Consider the following 26170-nt stretch of genomic DNA (forward strand, 5'->3'; position numbering starts at 1 on the left):
TTTCCTTCTCCTCTTCTCTTGATCCTCTTCTTCCTCTCCTATTTTTGGCACTGGAGATTGAATCCACGGGCATTTTACCTCCAAGCTATATTCCAAGCCCTTTTTATTTTTGAAACAGGGTCTCATCTCACTAGGTTGCTGAAGGTCTCACTAAGTTGCTGAGGCTGGCCTCAGACTTTCGATTCTCCTTTCTCAGCCTCTTAAGAACTGGCACTGCAGGCATGTACCACCAAGCCTGGCTTCTTATTTTACCTCTTACTTCCTCAGCCCTTCTCTGTCTTCCTTCCTCCTCTCCCACCTCCAGGAGAGTTTGAGGTCTTCTCCCATATGCAGCCAGTTAATTCCCTCTCTGTTTTATTTTTTCCCTTAGAAATATCAAAATGGTTGGTCCCAACAGACAGCATGCGATTTGGCTTTACATATGATCGATGGCTAATCATCCTCGTACTTAATCACTAGCACTCAGTGATTACTCAGCCACCACCCGCCGCTCCACACAGGGAGGAGTAGAGTGCAGTGAGCTGCTCACAGACACAGAAGTAGCTTCTGCCCTATCATGACTCTGAGTGATATTGTGTAACACTCTTGCTAGATAAGAAGAGGGTACATTTACCGACTGTGAAGTAATGCTAAGCACCTTGCACTTATTATTTTTACCTAGCCAGTCTCAGAGGAAGGAGCCAAGGCTCACAGAGGGCGCTTTGCCCAGCACGTTCTAGAAAATGCACACTGGGTGCAAACTCAAGTGGATTTAACCCCAAAACCTATGTTTATGTTGCTCTGTCACCTCTCTTTCTTGGGCCACAGGGGTCAGCAAAGGGCAGAACCCCAAAAACCACCAGAAACAGGAGTTCTTAAAATACTCCATAGTTTGAACACCAACTTTACCATTCATTTGGGCTGAAAATCCACTTGTGATTTTGTTGATAGAGTGTGTGGGTTCATCAAGTCTGTCTCTTGCTATATTTGTTGTTGATAAGGAATACTAAGTGAGGCCTACCTGGGTAAAAATATTACAACCTTATCAAGATAAATAACTCTTCTCCAGGACAAACGCTTTTCACCTCTAGAATTACGGCTTGGGAGCCGGGTGCGGTAGCCCACGCTTGTGATCCCAGCATTTGGGAGGCTGAGACCGGAGGATCATCGTTCATGGCCAGCCTCGGCTACTTTGTGAGGCCATTTGCAACTCAGTGAGACCCTGTTTCAAAATAAAGAATAAGCCGTGTGTGGTGGCGCACACTTGTAATCCCAGAAATCGGGAGGCTGAGACGGGAGGATCTCGGTTCATGGACAGCCTCAGTTACTTAGGCCATCTGCAACTCAGTGAGACCCTGTTTCAAAATAAAGAATAAAAAATAGGGCAGGGGATGTAGCTCAGTGGTTGAATGCCCTAGGTTCCATCCCCAAACCCGTAAAAAAATAAAATAAAATAAAGCCGGGCGTGGTGGCGCACGCTTGTAATCCCCGCGCTTGGGAGGCTGAGACAGGAGGATCGCGCAGGTTCGAAGCCAGCCGCGCGCACTGGCTTAGGAGACCCTGTTTCCAAATAAAAATGTAAAAATAGGTCTGGGAGTGTAGCCCGGAGGTAGAAGGGCTTCCAGGAACCCCAGTACCACCAAAAAAAAATAATAAATAAATAAATAAAATAAAATAAAATAAAGAATAAAAATAGGGCTGGGGGTGTAGCTCAGAGGTAGAATGCCCCTGATTCCCCTGGGTGCCATCTCCAGTACTACCAAAAAAAAAAAAAAAAAAAAAGATTTACAGCTTGCAAAGATTTTACAGTTCATGTGTATGTGTTTGGGGGAGAAGAGGATACTGGGTATTGAACCCAGAGACTTGAGTTGCAGTGAGACCCTGTTTCAAAATAAAGAATAAAAAATAGGGCTGGGGTGTAGCTTGGAGGCAGAATGCCTTTACACACACACACAATAACATAAAATAAAAATAAAAAGGGCTGGAGTGTAGTCTCTGGGGATATTTGTTTGGCTACACCTGGTAACATTAGAGGTTCCTGGTGTGTTGAATATGGTTTCCCTGACCGCTGTAAATCTTTTTTTTTCCAGCTCCCCAGAGAGCAGGAAGGATTTCCTGAAGGCGGTGCATTCGATCCTGCGAGATAAGCACAGAAGACAGCTCCTCAAAACCGAAAGCCTTCCCTCATCCCAGCAGTATGTCCCTTTTGGAGGAAAAAGATTATGCGCGCTGAAAGGTGCCAGACCAGTCATGAGCAGGGCAGGTACTGTGGGGATTCAGACCTACAAGATTCCCGTCACCCCCACTCCACTGTAGAACTCCAGTGAGCTGGACCTCCGTGTTTTGCAAGAGTTAGATGTGGCTTTGGGGACTGAAGTAGGGCGTACCTTTCTTCCTGGGTATAAGGCTCCTTGCCTTTGCTTCCTTCCCAGTGGCTCCCTGGGAGCCTCCTTGTTTGCTCCTCTTGCCCTCCCTCTTAGCTTCCCTGCGCTCCCCTTCTCTTGGCTGGTGAGCTCCTTTCCCATTTGCCAAGCCAGCAAGCGAGCGCATCCTTCTGGAGGGGCCATCTTAGCCTGCTTGCAGACTGAGAGCCGCTGCTTTGCATGAAAGCCAGCTTCTTTCTTTAGCAAAAGTCAGTGTGTCCTGTCTCAGTCAGGCCAGAGCCCACCCCTCTGAGAACACTGTGGGTTTGTAATCTGGTGGCAGAGCAATGCCTGTTCTCAGTAGGGGAAGGGGCAGTTTGGTAGACCAGATGGCGCATCCGATTTTGACCCTCGCTTTATGCCTGTAGCCTTATTTTTATTCTCAGTGTTAATTTGGGCAAGCCTTGAGCTGCTACTGGAAGAGGAGTCTAGAGTTTAAATAGTTTCAGAGTAAATTTTCATGCAAGACTGAGCCCATCAGGCAGGAGCAATGAGGAAGGAAGGTCAATGCCACCCCCTGAAAATAGTAGCCTCTTCTCTAGGTACTGATCTAGGGAGAAAGATATTTACATAGCAACCAGAGGTACTTAATGACGTCAAGATTTTAACATTTAATCACTCCTTTCTTAAGCGGCAGCCCGGAATTTTGCAGGGAGGATTCCAACAAAAGAGACTTTCTTTGCATTTGCCAAAAAGTTTTCTAAACTTTGTTCCAGTTATCTTTCCACCAGTTCTCATTGGTGTTGAAGAGACATAGGTAGAACTTTGCGTGGTGAAAGGTTTTTCCATACACATATCTACCTAGCCTGATATGGGCTATTTAATTCTTGAAGCACCTTAAGTTTAACTAATTTGGGGGTCATCTTTAACTCTGTTCTCCAGGTGAGCTAAGAAAGCCTAGTGCAGGTAACACTGAGTACTCCACCGTTCCCCCCAGATGTACTACAAGTTATGCACGCATCCCTAGCCACAGTTCCTCTTGGGGTTCCCCTATGGGGACAGTCCATGGATCCTTTGTAGCTCCCTGGAGATAATTTTCTCTTGACGTTGTTTTACCTGCTCATTTTGTTCCAAGGGAATGTTTCATTTGGAACATATGTTCTAGCCTCAGGGAACCTGCCTGTCAGTGGGCAGATTTCAGTTGTTAATCAATGAATCCAAATTTAGAGCTGAAATTGGTTAGAAACCAATCACCTTTCATGTATAGGGTACACAGAAGTGTTCCTTGCAGAGGTCTTTTTGGAAGGAAAATAAAGCCGACCCACAGCCTAGACCATCATCATGAATACCAGGGGAAGGTCTGCTGGGTTTGACTGGTTGAAAGATTTTTCTACCTGATGGCTCATTTTGGGCTGGTGAAAAGCTTATCTCTGTGCTTTGGAGACAGCTCAACTAACCATCCAGTTTTCATTTTTAATGATTTTTTTAATGTTCTTGGCTAGATCAGTCCAGCATTGCTTAGCAATGAACACTGGAAAGACTCAAATCAAAAGATTCTTTCCCTAAAATACTGAGATGAACCCATTCATGTCAGCTGGGTTACTAGCTCTCCTTTTAATAAAGGATAGATGGTTTTGCTTCATTTTGCATTTTCATGAATACTTCGGTTCTGCTTGCCTAGGATAATAAGGATAAATATCTTTCTTCCATACTTAGCCTAAAAGTACTGCACTTCTGCCAATAGCCTAATGGAAATACCTTCTTTGATCCACCATGTCCTTATGAAAAATTTCAGACTTTACAGAGTGGTTGAAAGAATTCATCAATATTTTTCTACATTTTCATTATCATCTAACTATCCATCTGCCATCCATCAACTCTTCTTATTTTTGATACATTTCAAAGATACAGACATTAACACACTTTACTCTTAAATTCTTTAGGACGCAGACCATTCATAAGTATTTCCAGTAGCCCAATTTTGAATGGGGGTAGTTTTGATGTAGCTCAGAGAGAGATGCACTCTGCTATAATAGAGTTTAAATAAAACTGAACAGAAATTCAAGCTTTTTCCCAGTGGAATAGAAGTAGATATTTTTTCCCTCTCTGACACCTTACCAGGAAATGGTTTTTATTCTCCTCTTTGAACAAGAGTAGTGTTCATCTGTTCCATGTTTTTAGATGATGGGTCACTTGGGTAGCAGTGGACCCACAGGCGGGCTCTCAGGGAGAGGATGGCTGGAGCTGGAGCCTCCCGAGGTCCAGTTGAGCTCTCTGCCCTGGCATTGTAGTCGAGGCTGCCTTTGGCAGTCATGGAGAACAGGCATCCCAGTGCTAGCAGCGTTGAAGCTGTCTCACAACTTTCAGGACTTGGGTTTCAAGAAAGCAGCTCCTAACCATTGTTCAATCTCTTCCCCTCCTCTGGAAAGCTTGTGTTGCATTTCACATTTTTGTGTCTAATGCAACAACCACTTCCCTCTCCAGGGAGAAGCAGGCTGTGTTTCCATGTTGAGCCATCACGTGTGTGTGTGTGTGTGTGTGTGTGTGTGTGTGTGTGTGTGTGTGTTGGAGATGTTTGCTTGTCTGCTTGATCAGGTGGTGACTACTTATGTTTTTAGTTAACCCTGGCTTCTTAGAGGGCAGTTGGTCAAAGAATAAATCCAGAGGTGTATTTCTTTTTACCTTCTAGTTCCTTTATCCAGCACTTTGTTGATCAGCTACTTGAGTGTCACCCGTAATTCATTTCTCATTCCACTCAGGCACTGATAATGTCATTGCCCTGTAGAAGAATGACTCACAGTGTGTGGTTAGGAAGGACGCAGGCTCCCGATAGCTTAGCCTCCAGTTCATGTGGGACTTTGTCAGAAAGGGAATAGGAAACCAGTGGACAGTTCTGTCTCTGGGAGCTGCTCTTTTCTGTGTTCTCTGTAAGAGGGATGCTGTGTCCTTAACACAACTGTACATACCCAAGAAATATTATCATCAAGCTGGGCATGATGGCGCATATCTGTAATCCTAGTACTTGAGAGGCTGAGATAGGGGAAGCGTGGGTTCCAGGCCAGCCTCGCGACTTTGCAAAACCCTGTTTCAAAATTTTAAAAATTATTAAAAATGGTTGGGGGTGCAGCTTGGAAGTAGGTTCAATCCCTAGTAATAAAAATGGAATTAAAAAAACAAATACTCTGTCCATGTGTCCAGAAAGCACCATATCTTAGACCAGTGCTTCTACCTCCTTTCTATACCTTGGTGGTGTCTACAAAGATAGCAAAACCATAGAAGTATCCTTCGCCCTTACTAAAGAATTACTATTTTAGCCAGGCGTGGTGGCGCACGCTTATAATCCCAGCATTTGCGAGGCTGAGACAGGAGGATCACGGTTAGCAGACAGCCTCAGCTACTTAGTGAGGCCCTTTGCAGCTCAGCGAGACCCTGTTTCAAAATAAAGAATAAAAATTAGGGTCGGGGGTGTAGCTCAGAGGTAGAACGCCCCTGGGTTCCATCCCCAGTACTGCAAAAAAAAATCAATCAATCTAGACTTAGCCCCCAAAGACCTCAGCACGCTGAGTGCTTACCATTACCTGTCCTGTTCCTTTCCTTTGCGTTTTGCATTGTCCTCTCACACTAAAGCCTGCGGGGGGTTTCTTTGTTATATTTTTGTGTGTGTGTGTGTGTGCAGTGTCTGCCCCCAGCAAGTCCCTTGGGAGGAGGAGGCGGCGGCTGGCTCGAAACAGGTTTACCATTGATTCCGATGCCGTGTGCGCCAGCAGCCCGGAGAAAAACACCCAGCAGCCCCCCGGTGGCGGGGACACTGACCGGTGGGTGGAGGAACAGTTTGATCTTGCCCAGTACGAAGAGCAAGATGACGTCAAGGAGACAGACATCCTGAGTGACGAGGACGAGTTCTGTGAGTCCGTGAAGGGCGCCTCCGTGGACAGAGACCTGCAGGAGCGGCTTCAGGCCGTCTCCATCAGTCAGCGAGAGAGAGGCCGGAAAACCTTGGATAGCCACGCGTCGCGCATGACGCAGCTCAAGAAGCAGGCCGCCTTGTCGGGCATCAATGGGGGGCCCGAGAGTACCAGTGAGGAGGTCATTTGGGTCAGGCGCGAAGACTTCGCGCCCTCCAGGAAACTGAACACCGAGATCTGACCGCGTGACTTTGTAGATACCTCTCCCCGCCCCTGCCCGCCCTGCCACCCTCCAGGAGAATGTCCCCTTAGGCCGCACTCTTGACACACAGTTTTGGCAGCTGACTTGGTTCCGAAGCCATGTAGCCACCCGCCTTCGTCATTGTGAACAACGACATCGGAAAGAATTGTTCAGGGCCCCCCACCCACCCATAAGTCCTATCTTCTGTATATTACTAAGGGCTTTATTATTTATTCTCAATGAATCAGGACCTGAAGAATTAGAGAAAAAAAAAAAAGAATCAATAGCACTGGAAAGCAAATCGCCCCCAGCAGTTTAAGTAAGGATGCCAGATTAACGGGATTGCAAACACACGGAAAAAAAAAAAGCTAAAAAGATAATAAAGCGCGTCCTTCTGACATCAGTCGCCTGGCTGGGGAGACCGCCGGCAAAACACAAACCGAAACAAAACACCTGTACAGCAGTGTTCCGACTCCTTCCCCTCTTCTTCAGTGTCTGATGATATCTGTGTATTTTAAGAATGTGTGAGGAGAGGGTGGTCATTTCTGTTTTGATGAGCCTTTTATCTTATTTTATTTTTTTCTTCTGTTTTTGGTCCATGGCTGGTCTTACTCAGTGTTGGTGTACGGAAGCTCTAGTTTTGCATAGAATTATAAAGATGCCAAACTCTTGGGAAAGAGATCCAAATGGGTCACTTTAGAGAAAAAAAAAAGAAAAAAAAAAAGAAAAGACACTATTTTTTGTATTTTACCTGAGATGCAGGGGCACAAATAGATGAGAATTTTACAGTGTTAGGTGTAACTCTTGAGTCTTAAAAAATGAGGATTATATCCTTTTTCAGAGAGAGAGTGAGGCACGTGGCTTTATATTTATATATGAAAGACCCGTAGGAAGCTCATGCTAAGGATGAACTTTTTTTTTCCTCCAAGAAGCATTTTTTTTTTGTTTGTTTGTTTGTTTGATGTTTGACTCTATATTTGCGATGGGAGTTTGGTTGGTTACTCATGACAGGGAACGGGTAGTGTGTGTGTCCGTTGCACTTGGCAGAGTGGGAAGCCGCCTTCTCATGGGGTTGCTATGGTGATTACTGGTTCGCCCATCACGCCTGCATCTCCATCCATAGCTTACCTACCCCTTCCCTGGCATCCCAGAACCAAACCTCTGAACCAAACAACCTCTTCAGAAATCATCTCTTACGTTCAACACTTTCTTCGTGCCAACGAAACAGGGTAAACATGGTAATAAGCCTCATGTTCCAAACAGATATCCAAACAGGAAGAACAACAATAAAAAAATAAGTTATAGCACTTTCAATGTTTTATGTTTTTTGTTTTTGAAAGAAAAGGTTTATAGCTTTTTTTTTTTTCCTTTTCCCATTCCACATTTGCCCACTTCCTAAGAAGGGTTTAAATAATATGAAAACTTTCTTTTCTGGGAAAAATATCTATTTGGTGTTTGACACATCAGTAGGTACTTTAAAGACCTGAATTTTATAGTAGCTTTAGGAATTATATTTTATAAGAATCAGTTATGGCTTTATATTTCCAGACAGTAGAGAGTTCAGAACATCACGCTCCTGTGCCCCCAACTCCGCTTTGCTTTCCCGCGCTCCCGTCCCTTCTCCTCCCCTCCCGGGTTTCCAGGGCTCTGAGCTTGATCTTTTGAAAGTTTTATTCTATTAAATTTTTGCTATATCTTCTGGTTTTCTTAAAAAAAAAAAAAGCTTTAGAATGGTTTCTATACCCTTTGTATCACTCCATTGTTTCATATCATCTCGGGTTCGATTGTGTCCGGATGGAAAAACAGATGCAGAAGGCGTGGAATTGTCGCGTTTACTGGGCCCCCTGCAACGCATCCATCGAAAATACTGGAAAGTCTGGTGCTTGGAGAGGGTGCCATTGTCTCTTGTACATACGGTCATGACGTGTCTATGTCAAAAGTTCTTATATATTTCTTTTATAAGCTGAAAGAAGGTCTATTTTTATGTTTTTAGGTCTATGAATGGAACGTTGTAAATGCCTGTCAAACAATAAAAATATTGAAAAGTGTACGTGTGGTGCTGTGCCTTTGGGGGTGGCAAGAGAGAGAGAGAGGGAGGGAGGGAGGGAGGGAAGGAAGGAAGGAGGGAGGGAGGGAGGGGGAGGGAGATAACATGGGCGAAAATTCCTGGGAATGTATTTTTTTTTAAAGTAGCTATGGTGATCATTAAGAAAGCTGTTTTGCTAGAGCTTAAAGTTTTGACAGCAACAACAACAACAACAAAACAACAACACCATAATTGATCAGCATCTTTGTGTAAAGAGTTAAAGAACAGGAGTTACCCAAAATCCAAGTCTGTTTAACCAAATTGGCCATGACTGATGTCCTTTGGAATTTGTGGAATGGTTCCAAGACTCCTGTGCACACCAGAATCCAAGGATACTGAATACACTTATATAAATTAGTGCAGTATTTGCATATAACCTACATACATCCTCCTGAATATCTTTTTTTTTTTTTTTTTTGGTACTTGGGATGGAACCCAGGGGCTTTCTACCTCTGGGCTATACTCCCAGACCTATTTTATATTTTATTTGGAAACAGGGTCTCACTAAGTTGCCGAGAGCCTCACTCAGTAGCTGAGGCTGGCTTTGAACCTGCGCGATCCTCCTGTCTCAGCCTCCCAAGCGCTGGGATTACAGTGCACCACCACGCCCGGCCCGCCTAAATATCTTAAATCATCTCTAGGTTACTTATAAAACCTAAAACAGTATAAAGTAGTTGTTATTACTGTATTGTTTAGGGAATGATGATAAGACAATCTATACATCTTCAGTGAAGTTTTTAAAAATATTTTCAGTTCGTGGTTGGTGGAATTCTTTATTTCTTTTCCTGCCTACTGCTCTGTCCTTGTGGGAGCAGATGGAGACGTCCTGGAGAAATATTGGGGTGGCATGCAGAACTCAGACCTGGGTTAGGGAGTTTTGGGGGTCACTCCACATTTTATCCCCAGGGGCCTACTGCCTACGCTCTCACAGAAACACGCACTCTCACACACATGGTAAATGTAGCCTTTGCCTTTCTTTCTCTTCCTGTTGGAGTCCCAGTCTCTCCTGAATTTCTGACAAGACTTACCTGGTCCACGTTCCCACAGAACACCTGCCCTCCAGGTGAAGCTTTTTTTTTTCTGTCTGCTCTGATCTAGAGCAGTTTCTCCACAGGGAGGGTGAGCCCTGCTATGTAGGTCCTCGCTCTTATGTGGAGAGCCAGGGTCAGCAGCATCAGCCTCCCAGACCTTGTTAGAAAGGCAGGGGCTTGCCAGGTCTGGTCATGCACACTTGTAATCTCAGAAGTCTGGAAGCTGAGACAGGAGAGTAGCCTACTTGGTGAGGCTCTCTACAACTTAGACCCTGTTTCAAAATAAAGAATAAAAAATAGGGCTGGGGTTGTAGGCTCAGTGGTAGGATGCCCCTGGGTCCAACCCACAGTATACAAAAAAAGAAAGAAAGAAAGAAAGAAAGAAAGAAAGAAAGAAAGAAAGAAAGAAAGGCAGAAATTTGCCCTAGCCAAGGCATAAGAACTAAGCCTCTATTTTTATAAAATCACTGGGTGATACTTAGGCGTGTGTGTGTGTGTGTGTGTGTGTGTGTGTGTGCGCGCGCGCGCGTGTGTTTTATTGGAGATTGAACTCAGGGGCATTCTACCTTGACGCTATATCCCCCAGCCCTTGTTATTTTAAATTTTTTTATTTTTGTATGTTCTGAAGCAGGGTCTTACTAGGTTGAGGAGGGTTTTGCCATGTTGCTGAGGCTGATCTCCAACATGCAATCCTCCTGCCTCAGCCTCCCAAGTACTGGGATTACATGCATGTGCCATCATGCCCAGCTTAGGCATGTTCATATTTGAGAAGCATTAATTTGATGGCCTCCATGTAATTTGATGCTGAGCAATACTTAAAGAGTGCAGACCTTTTAAAAAGTATCTTCAGCTGGGCATGGTGGCACATAGTTATGATCCCAGAACTTGGGAGGCTGAGACAGGAAGCTTGCACAGGTTCGCAGCCAGTCTCAGCTGTTTAGTTAGGCTCTCAGCAACTTAGTGAGACCCAGTTTCCAAATCAAAATATAAAATAGATTTAGGAGTATAGCCCAGAGGTAGAAGGCTCCTGTGTTCCATCCCCAGTACCACACACAAAAAAAGTATCTTCAGAGCCAGGTATGGTGTCACATGCTTGTAACCCCAGTCCTTGGGAGGCTGAGACAGGAGGATTGCAGGTTTATGGCCAGCCTCAGCTACTTAGGCCCTCAGCACCTTAGTGAGACCCTGTTTCAAAATAAAGAATAAAAAATAGGGCTGGGGTAGGGTATAGCATGGAGATAGAATGTTCCCAGGTTCCATCCACAGTACTGCAAAAAGAAAAAAGAATTTTTTAGAGTATCTTCAGGCATTAGTGCTTCGATGTATTCATTTTAAGATGTAAAAAGATGGCTTTCCGTGCCCCGCACTCTCTCATGGGCGGTGACTGAAGCCAGCTCAGCACTCACCAGGTGAGTCATCCCAACACTTTGTACTCTGAGATGGAGATGGAACATTCGGGCTGCTTTACCGTCTGAGTTTATCTGTGCAGAGGAAGTGGGCGCTGATCGTCAAAAAGTGGAGGAATAATCACAGTGTCTTTTCCCCTCTAACTCTGCTTCTTTTTCAGGCTCATATTCCACCAGGCTGGCTGGAAATAGCCTCACCATTTGTGAGGGTTCAGGGAGACTTGGGGTGCGGTCTTCCCCTCCAGTCTCGGAGGCCATTTGTCTGCAAAGGCGACTGTAGTGATGTCTCACTGCCCCAGTCTTTGGGATCCTTCCCATATGGAGGTGGGCTCTCTGAGGATGGCCCCGGGGTGGTCTCCCCATCTGCTCCTCAGTGTTGGGTCCCTCCCCACCAGGTGTGGCTAGATACCCTGATTTACCTCTAGCATCTTCATTCCATAGACCTCCCCTACCCATCACCCCAGCATTGATCAAAGCGAAAAACTGAGAGAAAATTGGTGTTTTAGACTCTTATCTGTCTAAAAGTAAGATCTGTCCATGGATGCATGAAGCCATTAAAAATATAAAGAAGCCTACCTAATTTCGTCAAGATACTATTTCCAGAGAAAATTCACTTTATATATATTTATATGCATAAGTATATAAATTATATAATATGTTTACTTTATATAAAAATATATAAATATATTTTGCATACTATATTTTCATACCAACCAATTGCATATCTACAATAATTGTGATTGTAACCTTATCCAGAATGGATTTTTAAAAATAATGTTATGGGCCAGGCGTGGTGGCGCACGCTTGTAATCCCCGTGCTTGGGAGGCAGAGACAGGAGGATCGTGCAGGTTCGAAGCCAGCCGCGCGCGCTGGCTTAGGAGACTCTGTTTCCAAATAAAAATGTTAAAATAGGTCTGGGAGTGTAGCCCGGGGGTAGAAGGGCTTCCAGGAACCCCAGTACCACCAAAAAATAAAAAAATAAAATAAATAAAATAATGTTATGGGTGTGCTGTCATCATCCAACATGGAGAGATTCAAAGTGAATCGTTTATGTGTGCACACACGACTCATGTGCTTCCCTCGGGGTCCCGCCGCGCTCCTCCATTCTCCAGCACCGTTTACAGCAGCCAGCCAGATGAATGGATAGCAAAAATAAATAAATCAAAATGTGGTGCACACACAATGAAGTTTTGCCCAGCCATAAAGAACAAAGTTATGCACTTGCAGATTTGACTTTTTAATATTGTATTTTTGTGGTCATAAGAAAGGCCAAAGCCAGGCGTGGTGGTGCGTGCTTGTCATCCCAGCATTCAGGAGGCTGAGACAGGAGGATTGCAGTTTGCAGACAGCCTCAGTACTTTGTGAGGCCCTCTGCAACTCAGTGAGATGCTGTTTCAAAATAAAGAATAAAAAATTGGGCAGGGGGTATAGCTCGGAGGTCAAATGCCTCTAGGTTCCATCCCCAGACCCGCAAGGAAAAAAAAGAAAATGTATTCTCTCTCTCTCTCTCTCTCTCTCTCTCTCTCTCTCTCTCTCTCTCTCTCTCTCTCTCTCTCTCTCTCTCTCTCTCTCTCTCTCTCTCTCTCTCTCTCTCTCTCACTGAACCCAGGAGCATTCTACCTCTGAGCTACACCCCCAGCCCTATTTTACTTTTAATTTTTCAAACAGGTTCTCTCTAAATTGCTGAGGATAGCCTCAAACCTACCATCCTCCTGTCGCAGCCTCCCAGGCATGTGCCACCAAGCCTATCTACATCTTGGCTCTGGAATTTTATTTTTTTATTTTTATTTTTCATGCTGACAGTGTCATATATTCACACAGTACTTGGTGCCCACCCCACCGACTCCCTATTTTCCTCCCTCCAAATACCAAGTGCCCAGATTAACAATTTATATTCACATGTATGCACAAAGTCGCAGGTAGCGTTTCCACTAATGAACTTCACCTCAGCCTTCTTTCTCTCTGTACCAGAGAGGAGCCGGGCATGGTGGCATGTGCTTGTAATCCCAGCATGTGGGAGACTGAGACAGGAGGATCACGGTTCATGGACAGCCTCAACTACTTAGGCCCTTTGCAACTCAGTGAGACCCTGTTTCAAAATAAAGAATAAAAAAGAGGGCTGGGCGTGTAGCTCGGAGGGACATAGAATGCCCTTGGGATCCATCTCCACTAACAATGTATTAGAGCCCCACTTCTCCACATCCTCACCAGCACTTGTTGTTTTTTGTTTTCTTATGGCTTCAGGCTCAATCCGCGTGAGGCCGGGGACCAGGGATGTCAGCGCATGGCAGTGGGAGGCAGAGAAAGGGAGAGCCCATGGGCTGTGCTCACATCATGGAGGCTGGAAGAGAGAGAAAGAGAGCAGGGTAGTGGGGCCTGGGAGGGAGGAACCATCATCTCCAAAGGTTATAGTAATCCTCCAGCCACATCCTACCGGCCTACACAGTACCACCAGGAAAATCCATTGCCATGGATTTATCCACCCCTGGGATAACAACCCTATAACTCAATTATGTCAGCTCCAAATATTAATGTGAGCTCTTTAGGGGATGTTTTATATCTAACTGTAACAGACTAAATGTTAGCAACCCGGTTCTAAAGGAGCAAAGGTTCCTACCACTCCAGGCAGCTGAATATAGTTGGAGAGATTGACCTACTTAGGGTTCAGAAGAGGGTCTTTCTCCAGGACAAGACCTACAGAGAATTCCCCAGGATCATTTCAGGAGGAGCCACAGGAGAGGCGAAGAGAATGGTTGGGATCGATGGAAATGTGGAAACTGAACAGAGACAAGGGTTGGAAACTGAGAATTTGTTTTCTTTCTTTAAAATGTCCTGATTCTCATAGAAATTTCAACTATTCACACATGCCGCACACGCTCGTTTGTGCTTATTTTCTGAGCTATGATGAAGTGAGGAGGAGTTCGAGATTCTCTCAGCCCCCTGCAGCTAGTACCCGCTGGCTGACCTTAGGATGGGGCGATGGTGAGCAGGAACCAGAGGAGTAAATTCTGGGCCCTTAGCAGGAGCCAGCAGCAAGCATAGACAGGGTGGGGACTTAGCCAAGGGAGAGGCTCACCCGTGCTGGTTCACCGTGCTCTGTGGGACATTTCAGTATGGGCTCCCTACCATTCTAAAAGGGCTGGAATCTCTCCTGCAGAGAAGCAGAGGAGAGCTTGATGTGCATCCAGACCTGAGCCCCGGCACCTGGTGTGGCTCCTTCTGAAGGAAGCAAGGACCGTGTAATCTGGACATCTTACACAGAAGCGGTTCTCAAGCCTGTCAAGACCCACCTCCGACCAAGGGAATCACACCTCTGAGGAGCGGGATTAGATTTGCAAACGTGCACACTCGTGTGAGAGAAAATTCATGAATTGGCTCTAATAAAAGGACCGGTTGCTAAAATTACAAAGATCAAGACACGAACCCTGTTTTTTTTGTTTTGTTTTGTTTTTTTAAGGAATTTCTAAAGCCTGGCGTGGTGGCGCACGCTTGTAATCCCCGCGCTTGGGAGGCAGAGACAGGAGGATCGCGCAGGTTCGAAGCCAGTCTTGCTGGCTTAAGAGACCCTGTTTCCAAATAAAAATATAAAAAGTAGGTCTGGGAGTGTAGCCCGGAGGTAGAAGGGCTTCCAGGAACCCCAGTACCACCACCCAAAAAAAGGGGGGGGGGATCTCTAGCCTCTTAAAAGCAGGCCACATTTCCTTTAGGAGTTTATCTCAGTAGAAAGGATAAAATGAGCTTGGCATACCCGCTGCGCCCTACTGCCCCCTGCTGGAAACCTTCCGACCGCCTCGAGTTTCTCTGCAAAGTTGAACCTCGTTTGGCAGCAAGGCTGAGAGCCTGCGAGGGAGGAGAGGAAGGGTCCGACCCCAGCAGGACTCGCCCCAGTTGGTCCTTTGGCCAAGCGGATGCAGCAGTCCCTAGCTCTGGGTGGGAACATCCGTGTATTTAAAAGTACCCAGGTAGCCGGGCGTGGTGGCGCACGCTTAGAATCCCAGCATTCGGGAGGCTGAGACAGGGGGATCGCGGTTTGAGGACAGGCTCAGCTACTTAATGAGGCCCTTGGCAGCTCAGTGAGACCCTGTTTCAAAATAAAGAATAATAATAATAATAATAATAATAATAATAATAATAATAATAATAATAATAAAGGGCTGGGGGGTGTAGTTCGGAGGTAGAATGCCCCTGGGTTTCATTGCCAGTACCCAAAATAAAATAAAATAAAAAGCACCCAGGTGACTATAATGAGTCACTTGGATCTCATTTATCTTGAAAATTCATTTTTCCATCCAACTCAAACTCGGACAGTGAAGGGCGCGACGGTGCTTTTTGCCTTAATAAAGTAGGAAGAATACAAAGGCAGTAAGTTGGCGGTCGGTGCTTACTGAATGGTAGCTTGGCTGGTTGCAGGCGCGAGGGCGACTCGCCGGCGCCCCCTCGCGTCGGACTAACGAAGTGCCGCATCTTATTTAGAACCAGAGTGGACCTGGACGGAGGAGATACATTTTTTTTCTAACCTTTTATTTTACTGATGAACAACTGAGGCCCAGAGTGGTTAAGTGGCTTGTCCCAGATTCACGCACCTACGAAGTGTGTGTGTGAGCAGTTTGGCTGGGGCAAAGAGGCAGGGTTCAGAGATGGGAGAGGAGGGTCGTTCTTCTCTGGGGGTTGACAGCCTGGGCAAAGGTTTGGGGAAGGAGAATGAGCTGGTGTTGGACACAGGTAGGCAGTTAACGGTGTCACGCACAGGGACAACAGGCGATTGCTGCTGCCACTGATGGAACCTGAGAATCGGGGCGCTTCCTTGACCTGTAGATTTCTAAGCCCCTTGGCCAATCTTTCTAAAATCGACCTCATCATTCCTAGACTCTTGCTACATCTTTCTTGTGTTTCATCTCAGTGATCGGCATTGCCATCTATGGGGTTCCTCCTACGGGAGAACTCACCATCTTGCATGAGCTCCATCCAATCCATCACGGAGTCCTTCCTCTTTCTGTCAAATATATCTTGGACCCTTTGCTACTATCAAAACTTCCTCTTGCTTTCTGACCCAAAGAAGCTCAGTGGTGGACACCTGCCAGCGGAGGCTGCCTGCCTGAGAGACACAGCATCTTACGGATGCATCCTTTCCTGCCTCCTCTAGGTAGAGCCTGGCTTACTGCCTTTCTAGCCCTCCCGCCCCTTGCTCCCAGAATTCAGACGTGCGTCCCCGAGTTTTATCAGGGACAGGCAAATCCAGGAAGCATCTCTGTGGAAGGAGCCTCTTGATGGGAACTGAGGGTGGCGCTGGCTGCTCGGTAGCGTAGGCTCATCCTGGAGGGCTAGAGGGAGCTGATTTAGGAGATGAGGGGCAGGACCGTGAGCAGAAGGCAGGCAAGGAGAGAAGAGATGCTAGACGTGCTGGGGACATTTTGAGTCATGGCCAGAATGTGGGTCCGGAGAGAGGAGGTGTTCATGGGTACCGGTTTCCATTTGGGAGGAGGAAGGAGTTTGGAAATGGATGATGGTGATGGCCACAGAACATTGTGAATGTCATTGGTCCCACCAAAATGTACGTGTGCAAATGGCTAAGAGACACATTTTATAGGGCATGTTTGTGTTGTTGGGGATGAAACCCAGGGCCTTTCATGTGCTAGGCAAGTGCTGTACCACTAAGCCACGCTCCCAGCTTTATGTAACATATATTTTAGCACAATGAAAAATTATAAAAAAATATTTTCTTCAGTTTTTTTTTTTTTTTTTTTTTTAGAGGGAAGGTAACTGGGGATTGAGCCCAAGGGCATTCTACTTCTGACCTACACCCCCAGCCCCTTTAACTTTTGTGTGTGTGTGTGTGTGTGTGTGTGTGTGTGTGTGTGTGGTACTGGGGGTGAAACCCAGGGGCTTTCTGCCTCTGGGATATACTCCCAGACCTATTTTATATTTTACTTGGAAACAGGGTCTCACTAAGTTGCTGAGAGCCTCAGTAAGTAGCTGAGGCTGGCTTTGAACCTGTGGATCCTCCTGTCTCAGCCTCCCAAGCGCGGGGATTACAAGTATACACTATGAGGCCCAGCTAACTTTTTTTTCTTTTTTGCAGCACTAAGAATTGAACCCAGGGGCATTCTAGACCTCCAAGCTATACCCCCAATCCTATTTTAAAATCTTTATTTTAGCCGGGCGTGGTGGCACACGCTTGTAATCCCCGCGCTTGGGAGGCAGAGACAGGAGGATCGCGCAGGTTCGAAGCCAGCCGCGTGCGCTGGTTTAGGAGACCCTGTTTCCAAAATGAAAATGTAAAAAATAGGTCTGGGAGTGTAGCCCGGAGGTAGAAGGGCTTCCAGGAACCCCAGTACCACCAAAAAAAAAAAAAATCTTTATTTTATTTTTTATTTATTTATTTTATATTTTTTGCGGGTCTGGGGATGGAACCCAGGGGCATTCTACCTCTGAACTATACCCCCTGTCCTATTTTTTATTCTTTTCTTATTTTTCATTGGTGCATTGTATTCATACATCATAATAGGATAAAAAATACTTTTGTAGACATACATGCACATATCACCCAGTTAGCCCCTACCCGATCCCCACCCCGTTCCCTCCCCGTCCCTTCTTCCCATGCTTGGCTTAGTGGTTGACACCTAGTATTATAGCAATTTACCCAAAATTAACAATGATAATCTCACATAACAATTTCATTTGTCTGATACCAAGCTTTTGATGACTTAAAGATAACATTTCAATATTTCTTTTTGCTTTCTTTCTTACCAGAGAATATTTTTTCTTTTTTTTTTTTAGGTGAAACTATTGTACATTTATTTATTTATTTTTCAGAAAAAAATCTATCCTAATATGGAATATGGACTCTAGATACCCAAAACGATCTCGAAAAAGACCAAAGCTAGATGTATATTTTCTGATTTCAAACCATATAAAGCTACAATAATTGAGACAGTGTAGTACTGTTCTAAAGGCAGATATATAAACCATTGGAGTTAAAGGAAAGCCTAGAGATACATTCTTCCATATATTGTCAAGTTATTTTTGACAAGGTTTCCATGAACATTTGGTGGAGGGAATAATAATCTTTTAACTAAATATTGTTGAAAAATAATAATTACATTAAAAAGAATAAAATTGGACCCTTACCTTACACCATATACAAATATTCACTCAAAATAGATAAAAGACCTAAATATAAATCTTAAGACTATAAACTTTTAGAAGAAAGTCTGAGTCATAAAACCTTACAACATTGACATTGGCAGTGATTTCTTGGATATGATTTCAATGGCACAGGCAACAAATGGGTAAACAAACTCCCTAAAAAATAAAAGAATATTGTATACCCAAAGACAATGTAAACAGAGTTAAAAGTTACTAATAGAATGGGATAAAATATTTCCAAATGATATATCTGAAGGTATATTAATATTCCAACTAGACATCCTAAAAATTAACAACAATAAAGGCAAACAATACAATTTAGAGATAGGTAAAAGACTAACATAAATAATGATTCTCCAAAGATAACCAATCTTAGTTGTCTGTTGGATTGAAAATCTTGTTTCTCTAGTTCTGGAGTGTGTTACCAATTTCTTCTTTGTAGTTAATCTCTTTGAGTATTTTCTCTAGCGCTGGTTTTGAGGACATAAATTCCTTCAGTTTCTGTTTGTCGTGGAAGTTTCTTATTTCCCCATCTAATTTGATAGACAGTTTTGCTGGATAGGAAATTTTTGGCTGGAAGTTGTTTTCTTTCAGAGTTTGGAATATGTTGCTCCAAGCCCTTCTGGCTCTCATGACTTGCTTTGGGAAGTCTGGAGTGATTCTAATTGGTTTGCCTCTGAATGTCACTTGGCCCTTTGTTTTTGCTGCCTTTAAGATTCTCTGCTTGGCTTCCACATTGGTCATTTTGACAATTATGTGGCATGGGGATCCTCTTCTCCGATCCTGTCTAAAGGGAGTTCTATAAGTTTCTTGGACCTGTGTATCGACCTCTTGCTCTATGTTTGGAAAATTTTCTGCTATTACTTCCTTGAAGAGATTGTTGATCCCTTTGGTTTCACCTTCTTTTCCCTCCTCTATTCCAATGATTCTTAGGTTAGCTCTCTTAAAATGGGCCCATATTTCTTCAATGTCAGATTCCTGCTGTCGGATTTTTTTCCCTAAATTAGAAACTATGCGTTCATTTTTGGAGTGCTCATCTTCTGAGAGCGAGATTCTATTCTCCATGTGGTCTAATCGGTTGTTTGTACTTTGGATTGAGGCCTTTACTTCATTAATTGCATCCTTTATCTCCTTTTGACTCTCTCTGAGTTCTTTTCGAAGCACCTCTATTATTTCTACAGTTATTTTCCTGATTTGATCTTCTAGAAATCTCTGATTTTCTGTTTTATCTAGTTCTGATGTTGTGGGGTTGTGGGCATTCATTGCTCCAGTATTATTCCTCTTTCCCATGATTTCGGAAGTTTGTGCCTTCTCTGGGTTCTTCCCTTGGGTCACTGCGACTTCACTTAAGGTGCTCTGGATCTCGAGTCTGTGGTATCTCAGTCCCCACTACTCCTTTACTGGGTTGTATCGCATGGTCTCAGACACTGGGAGTCAATCGAGGCTGCTTTAGACCATGGGGAGGGCCAGGTTGGGCGTTCTCCTATGGTGTGATATCTCTGCCACCGCCACTCCCCCACTGAGTCAAGTCCCTGTGAGTACAGTACTGGGATTTCTCCTCTAGGGGCCGCAATTTGACTCACTGTTGTTGGGTGCAGAGATGGAGCTGTAGTGGACTCGGTGAATTCGCTGCTGCTGCTGCCGCCGGTGGCAATATGGTGCCACTGCTACACCCTCGGCTGTGAGGCTGGCGTATTTCTTTTCTGGTTTTGAGCTCCGCTCTGAGACCCTGCAGGGTGTGCTGAGCCCAGCCCTTGGGAGCTTTAGATGCTCTCTGCACCGAGAAATCTGCTGAATTCCTCCCGGTTGATCCACAGCAGCTCACCTCGGCTCGCTGTCCGCCGCTCCTCTCTGGAGCCTGGTGGGCTGTTGAGTGCGTTGGTCTGGTGCCGTCCGATGAACTCACCGCTGCCGCCAGCAGTAGGGCACTGCTGCTGCGTCCTTGGGCGTGAGGCCGGTGTATCTCTTTTGTGGCTCTGAGCTCCGTTCTGAGTCCCCCTCCTCTCTGAGGCCTGGTGCTACAAGGGAAGATGGCGCCCGCTGCTTTGCGCCGCGGATCCCGCCGCAGCACTGCGGTCTGGTTTCTTTCTGGTGTCTCGTTTTTCCAGCCCTCTTTTTCTCTGTCCCTTGTAATTACATTTTTTGTTTCTCTGCTGATGGTGTTTTCTGGCTATGAAAGGCGGTGATTTTGTGGTAATAGAGATTGGTTGTTAGCGGGGCTCGTAAGTCCGCTTTTCTCCGTCGCCATCTTCCCAGAAGTCTCTATTTTTTATTCTTTATTTTGAAACAGGGTCTCACTGAGTTGCAAACGGCCTCACTAAGGAGCTGAGGCTGTCCGTGAACCACTATCCTCCGGTCTGAGCCTCCCAAATGCTGGGATTACAAGCATGTGCCACCATGCCTGGGTTATTTTTATTTATTTATATATATTTTTTGTGACACTGGGGATGGAACCCAGGGGCATTGTACCTCCGGGCCTTGCTAAGTAGCTGAGGCTGCCCATGATCCTCCTGTCTCTGCCTCCTGAATGCTGGTATTACAAGCATGCAACACCATGCCCAGCTAATGAAACAGGGTCTCACTAAGTTGCAGCTTGCCTCACTAAGTAGCTGAGGCTGGCCGTGAACCCACATCCTCCTGTCTCAGCCTCCAAAGTACTGGGATTACGAGCTTGCACCACCACACCCGGCTTACTTTTTATTTTGAAACAAGGTCTTGCTAGGTTGCTAAGCATCTCACTAAATTGCTGAGGCTGGCCTCGAACCTCCAATCTTCTTGTCTCATTTTCCCAAGGATTACAGGGAAACACCACCATGCTCAGACATTAAAAGCGGAAGCAGAAGAACACATCCACAAGTATTGGATACACAATTTAATTTACCGCGAGCTTTGTCAGCAGAGCAATCCCACGTCAGAAGGGTCTGATCCTAAGCTTTTCCTATATGCTGTGCTTCTTGTGCACTCTCCTCACATTTGAATATAAGCCCCAAGAGTAGGTGCTAAGGGTCCCCATTTTACAGTTAGAAAAAGAGACTATTGCCGGGCGTGGTGGCGCATGCTTGTAATCCCCACGCTTGGGAGGCAGAAACAGGAGGATCGCGCAGGTTTGAAGCCAGCCGCGCGCGCTGGTTTAGGAGACCCTGTTTCCAAATAAAAATGTGAAAATAGGTCTGGGAGTGTAGCCCAGAGGTAGAAGGGCTTCCAGAAACCCCAGTACCACCAAAAAAACAAAACAAAAGAAAAAAAAAAGAGACTATTGTGTGCTGGCTCAAAGTTCCTCAAATATGTAAGTCCATCATTCAGGTCTGGCTGGCTCTGAATAGAACCACGTGGACCACAGAGACCTCAGATGCCCTGTATCTTCCTGTCAACTAATGGTCTTAACTTGCTATAGCAACCTACAGATTTTTTTTTACGTGAAATTATTATTTTTTTTCATTTTTACCGATAGTAGAAAAGTGGAAAAGTGAGTTTGAGATTTTTGTAAGATAATTGATTTGGGGGTTCATGTTTCTTATTAGACAATTTTTTTCTCCTTGCCTTTTTATTCCTAAGTAGCCTTTCACATGTTTAGTGACTATTAAGAGGTTCTACAATGTAGATGCCTTGTCCAGCTGTCTGAAACAAAATTAAAGTTAAAGGTGTGTTAAAAAAAAAAAAAGAAGGCGGGCGTGGTGGCGCACACTTGTAATCCCAGCATTTGGAGGCTGAGACAGGGGGATCGCGGTTCGCGGACAGCCTCAGCTACTTAGTGAGGCCCTCTGCAACTCAGTGAGACCCGGTTTCAAAATAAAGTATAAAAAAAATAGGGCAGGGGGTGTAGCTCAGAGGTCGAATGCCCCTGGGTTTCATCCCCAGACCCTAAATAAATAAATAAATAATTATAAAAAAAAAGAAAGAGGAAAGATAACGTCCAATTCTGAATAATGTTTTGGGACAGTTATTTCACCATAACAGGATCACGTGGAGCTGACTTACTTGCTTACTTTATTTATTTATTTTGGCACTAGGGATTGAACCCAGAGATGTTCTACCTTCCAGCTACACCCCCAGCCTGATTTGATTTCTTATTTGGAAACAGGGTCTCAGTAGGCTGCTGAGAGCCTTTTTGAGTTACCGAGGCTGGCTTTGAACCTGCGACCTTCCTGTCTCAGCCTCCCAAGTACTGGGATCACAAGCGTGCGCCACCACACCCTGCCTGAGCGGACTTAATTTAACTGCATAAGAAAATCACCGTGAAAGAGAAGAGATTGTATGCAAGGAGATTATCTAGTCTTCATTTCTTGTGGATTTCGCAACACGTCATCGCCCTCCAGATGCTGACTTTAGGTCGAGTTTTTAAGTTTTCAGGGTTTCTCGGGGGGCACAGTGGAGGATTTATTAATGCCGAACACAGTTCTCTTTCAGTGTGGTAATTCATCCATCTCTGAAGTTTCAATTTGATTTTGGTCAGAAAGGGAAGCTCTTGAATTTCCTTCCTGTGACCAGAGGAGGGCGCTCTAAGACTATGAATATTTTTAAGGTCCTGAGCAAATTCAAGCAGTGGCCGAGGTGAAAATGTATTTCTCTCATTTTCATTCGCTTTCTCTTTGTTCCTCTTTTTTCTTCCACCCTTTTAATTTATCCCTCTCCTGTCACTTCAATCAGTGGTGCAAAGGTGGTAAGAGGAGATCGACTTCTGCTTACCACGTTCTTTGAATGTTTATTTACCTCCTCTCTGCTGAATACTGTGGCCCCGAAGGACACTCTCCCAGCAAAGAGACTGACGTGTAAAGATTCCAACCTCCCCTGTATTATTAGTCTTAAGCACAGAAGTGCAGTGTGTGTGTGTGTGTGTGTGTGTGTGTGTGTGTGTGTGTGTGTGTGTGTGTGTGTTACTGGGGATTGAACCGAGGGGCCTTGTACTCCAAGCTGCAACCTCAGATCTTTTTATTTACATTTGAACAGGGTCTTGCTATGTTGGTGAGGTTGGTCCCAAACCCGTGATCCTCCTGCCTCAGCCTCCCAGTGCTGGGATTACAGCTGTCCACTTGGCTGGACTTTCATTTCTTGTGTTTAGAAAATCACATGAAACAGTCCCCGGACTGAAGTTCAGAGTTTCTTTTCTTAACTGTTTTCTGAGAGTGTTTTTTTTTTTTTAATTTTTTTCTGATCCTAAAGAGGGTGATGTGGGAGTTATTAAGAAAAATCCATTGTCAGTTCTGAAAAGCGTTTATATTTTGACATTTGATAGCTAAAACTCATTTTCTCCTTAGAGACCATAGGTTTCTTAGAAGTTCTTTTGTTAAGCAACTGAAAGAAAAATTAGATTTTATTATTTCTTTCATTTCTTTTAGAGATCACTAATAAATCATTTATTTTAAGTTGTTTTTTTTTTTCAGTGCTGGGGACCAAACCCAGGGCCTTATACATGCTAGGCAACTAGTCTGCTGCTCGGGTACATTCCCAGCCCCTAATGAATTCTTTTAGAAAAAAGTGTTTCTTTTAATGCTTTTACCCAGGTTCATGATCTTCTTCACTTTTCCATATCAACATCCGTGTCCCTCAAAAGAATTATCCAGCCTGGGATTTTCATTGTGAGAACTAACAATCAAAATTAAATTTTATCAATTAGAGAAAAATGACTGCATCTAAAAAAGAATGTGTAGCCCTAAAGAGAAAACAGATAGCATGTGTGTTGAGGGTGGAAAAGTTTTGTTGCAAATACAGATCTCAACTTTATTCTGGATTAACCTGGGGTAGATGGAATAAATTGCTGCCTTGAATTTTGAGGAGGTTTAGCGCTCCAAAGAAAGGTCAGTGTGCAGAAACAGCACAGTGAGTGAGACCTTCAATGGACTTGGCATTCCAGTTTCAGAGTCCACAAATTTTAAGAACCTAAGATGTAGGCAGGTGTGGTGGTACACGCCTGTAATCCCAATACTACTTGGGAGGCCCAGATAGGAGGATTGCAGGTCTGAGGCCAGCCTCAGCAATTTAGCAAGACTCTATTTCAAAATTAAAAAATGAAATAGGAGGCCGGGTGTGGTGGCGCACGCTTGTAATCCCTGAGCTTGGGAAGCGGAGACAGGAGGATCGCGCAGTTTCAAAGCCAGCCGTGCTGGCTTAAGAGACCCTCTTTCCAAATAAAAAATATAAAAAATAGGTCTGGGAGTGTAGCCCGGAGGTAGAAGGGCTTCCAGGAACCCCAGTACCACCAAAAAAGAAAAAAGAAAAAGAAATAGGGTTGGGAGTGTAGCTCAGCAGTAGAATGCTCCTGGGTTCAATCCCCAGTACAAGAAAAAAAGAGCCTGATATGTTCTTAAGGAATTAGAGTTAGGAGGCAGATGCGCACCCCTGTTTCTTTTCTTTTTTCTTTCCTTTCTTTTCATCTTCTTTTTTTCTTTTTGCGGTACTCGGGATGGAACCCAGGGGCATTCAACCTCTGAGCAACATTCCCAGCCCTTTTTTTTAATTCTTTATTTTGAAAGTGGGCCTCACTGATTTGTGAAGGGCCTCACTAAGTAGCTGAGGCTGTCCTCAAACCACGATCCTCCTGTCTCAGCCTCCCGAATGCTGGGATTACAAGTGTGCACCACCACGCCCTGTTTCTCATTAGGGCTAAGAAACTTGCTGTTTCTTTCTTGTATTTGAGAGGAGGTGGGGAGGGCTCTCCCACCAGATTGGTTTTATTTATCTTTTCCATGGCCTGTATGACCTTGAGCCAGTTTCTTTGGGTTTCAGCTGTCTCTGTTGCACAATGGCATATGGAGTTATATCATCTGTGAGATTTTTCCAAATGACAGCCTTTTCTGAGTCTTCCTGTCTTTATAGTCTTTCAGGAACCATGTTCAGAGTCTGATTTTTTTTTCTATTCCAAGAAGTGACCTCATGTTACTGTAAAGATAGAGATAATAACACTAATCACAATATTGGTATTTTTTCCCTTCTTGGTTCTCGAAAGCTATTTTTTTCTTTGTCTTTCTCTTTTTATTTTTTTCTGGTGGTGATACTGGGTTTGGAACCCAGATGCATTCTACCTCCCAGATATACTGCAGCCCTTTTTAATTTTCATTTTTTTGTTTATTTTGAATCAGACTCACTAGGTTGCCGAGGCTGCTCTTGAATCTGCAATCCTCCTGTTTCAGTCTCCCAAGTACTGGGATTACAGGCATACACCATCACACCCAGTTAGAAGGCTTTTGGATATGAATCCTAGCTTTTACTTGGAAAAGAATAGAAAAAGAGAGAAAGGAAGAAAGAAAGGAAAAAAAAGATAGAAAGGAAAGAAAGAAGGAAGGAAGGGAAGAAAAAAGAAAGAAAGAAAGAAAGAAAGAAAGAAAGAAAGAAAGAAAGAGAAAAACAATCATATGAAAGAAACAGCACAACCCTTGGAGCCAGACTTCCTGGGTTCCAGATCTGACTTTGTGACTTACTACTAGCAAGTGATGAAACTTAATTTCTTGTGCTTTCATTTTTTCATTTCAAAAATAGGAGAGAAAATATCCCTTAACCCCCCACCCCCTACCCAGGATTGTTGTAAAGAGTGAGCTATTTAAATTTGTGCTTGTGTTTAATAAATGACACCTCTCAGCATAATAATCGTTACGTCCGCTAAGCCATAATTTTTAAGAGGTTAACTTCTTCTCTCGCCTACCTTGATCTGTCCACAAATTCGAGGGACACTGACTCTTGTAGAAAACACTCTCCCGGGCCCATTTTTCTGCCCTTGTAAGAGATACCATCCTGTTGGGAAGGTAAGTTCAATGTAAGTGAGATGGGAGCCGTCAGGGGGAGGGCGTGCTGGGGGAGCTGCCTCAGCAGTCACGGGTCAGCTCTGCCGTCTGTTTTCCTAACACTCCTTCCGGGGACAAGGCCCGTCATGGCCAGCGTAGACAAGCAATGGATTAATCATACGCGTGGTGTGATGGGCTGGACGCCCCTCAGCAAGATGGCCCTCAACCTTGTGTGCGCTCTACTGGAGGAGTGGTCAGTGGGCCAGCAGCGTGGCCATTTGACATCATCTGGGAGCT

At 44.6% G+C, this 26170-nt stretch overlaps 1 protein-coding gene across 4 annotated transcripts in view; it reads left to right on the plus strand.

The window, feature by feature from the left end:
- TIAM1 (TIAM Rac1 associated GEF 1) overlaps positions 1-6488 on the plus strand; it is a gene marked incomplete at both ends in the record, with an annotated part of 154675 nt that extends 148187 nt beyond the window's left edge. For all 4 annotated transcript variants that reach the window (XM_080695940.1, XM_080695941.1, XM_080695942.1 and 1 more), the window contains 2 exons: positions 2070-2242; positions 6019-6488. In XM_080695940.1, the coding sequence (XP_080552066.1) occupies positions 2070-2242; positions 6019-6488 (643 nt within the window). The remainder of the gene's footprint in view (positions 1-2069; positions 2243-6018) is intronic.
- Between the last annotated feature and the right edge of the window lie 19682 nt (positions 6489-26170).

This window comes from Muscardinus avellanarius (genome assembly GCF_963383645.1).
Source record: "Muscardinus avellanarius genome assembly, chromosome: 5".
Taxonomy (NCBI): Eukaryota; Metazoa; Chordata; class Mammalia; order Rodentia; family Gliridae; genus Muscardinus; species Muscardinus avellanarius.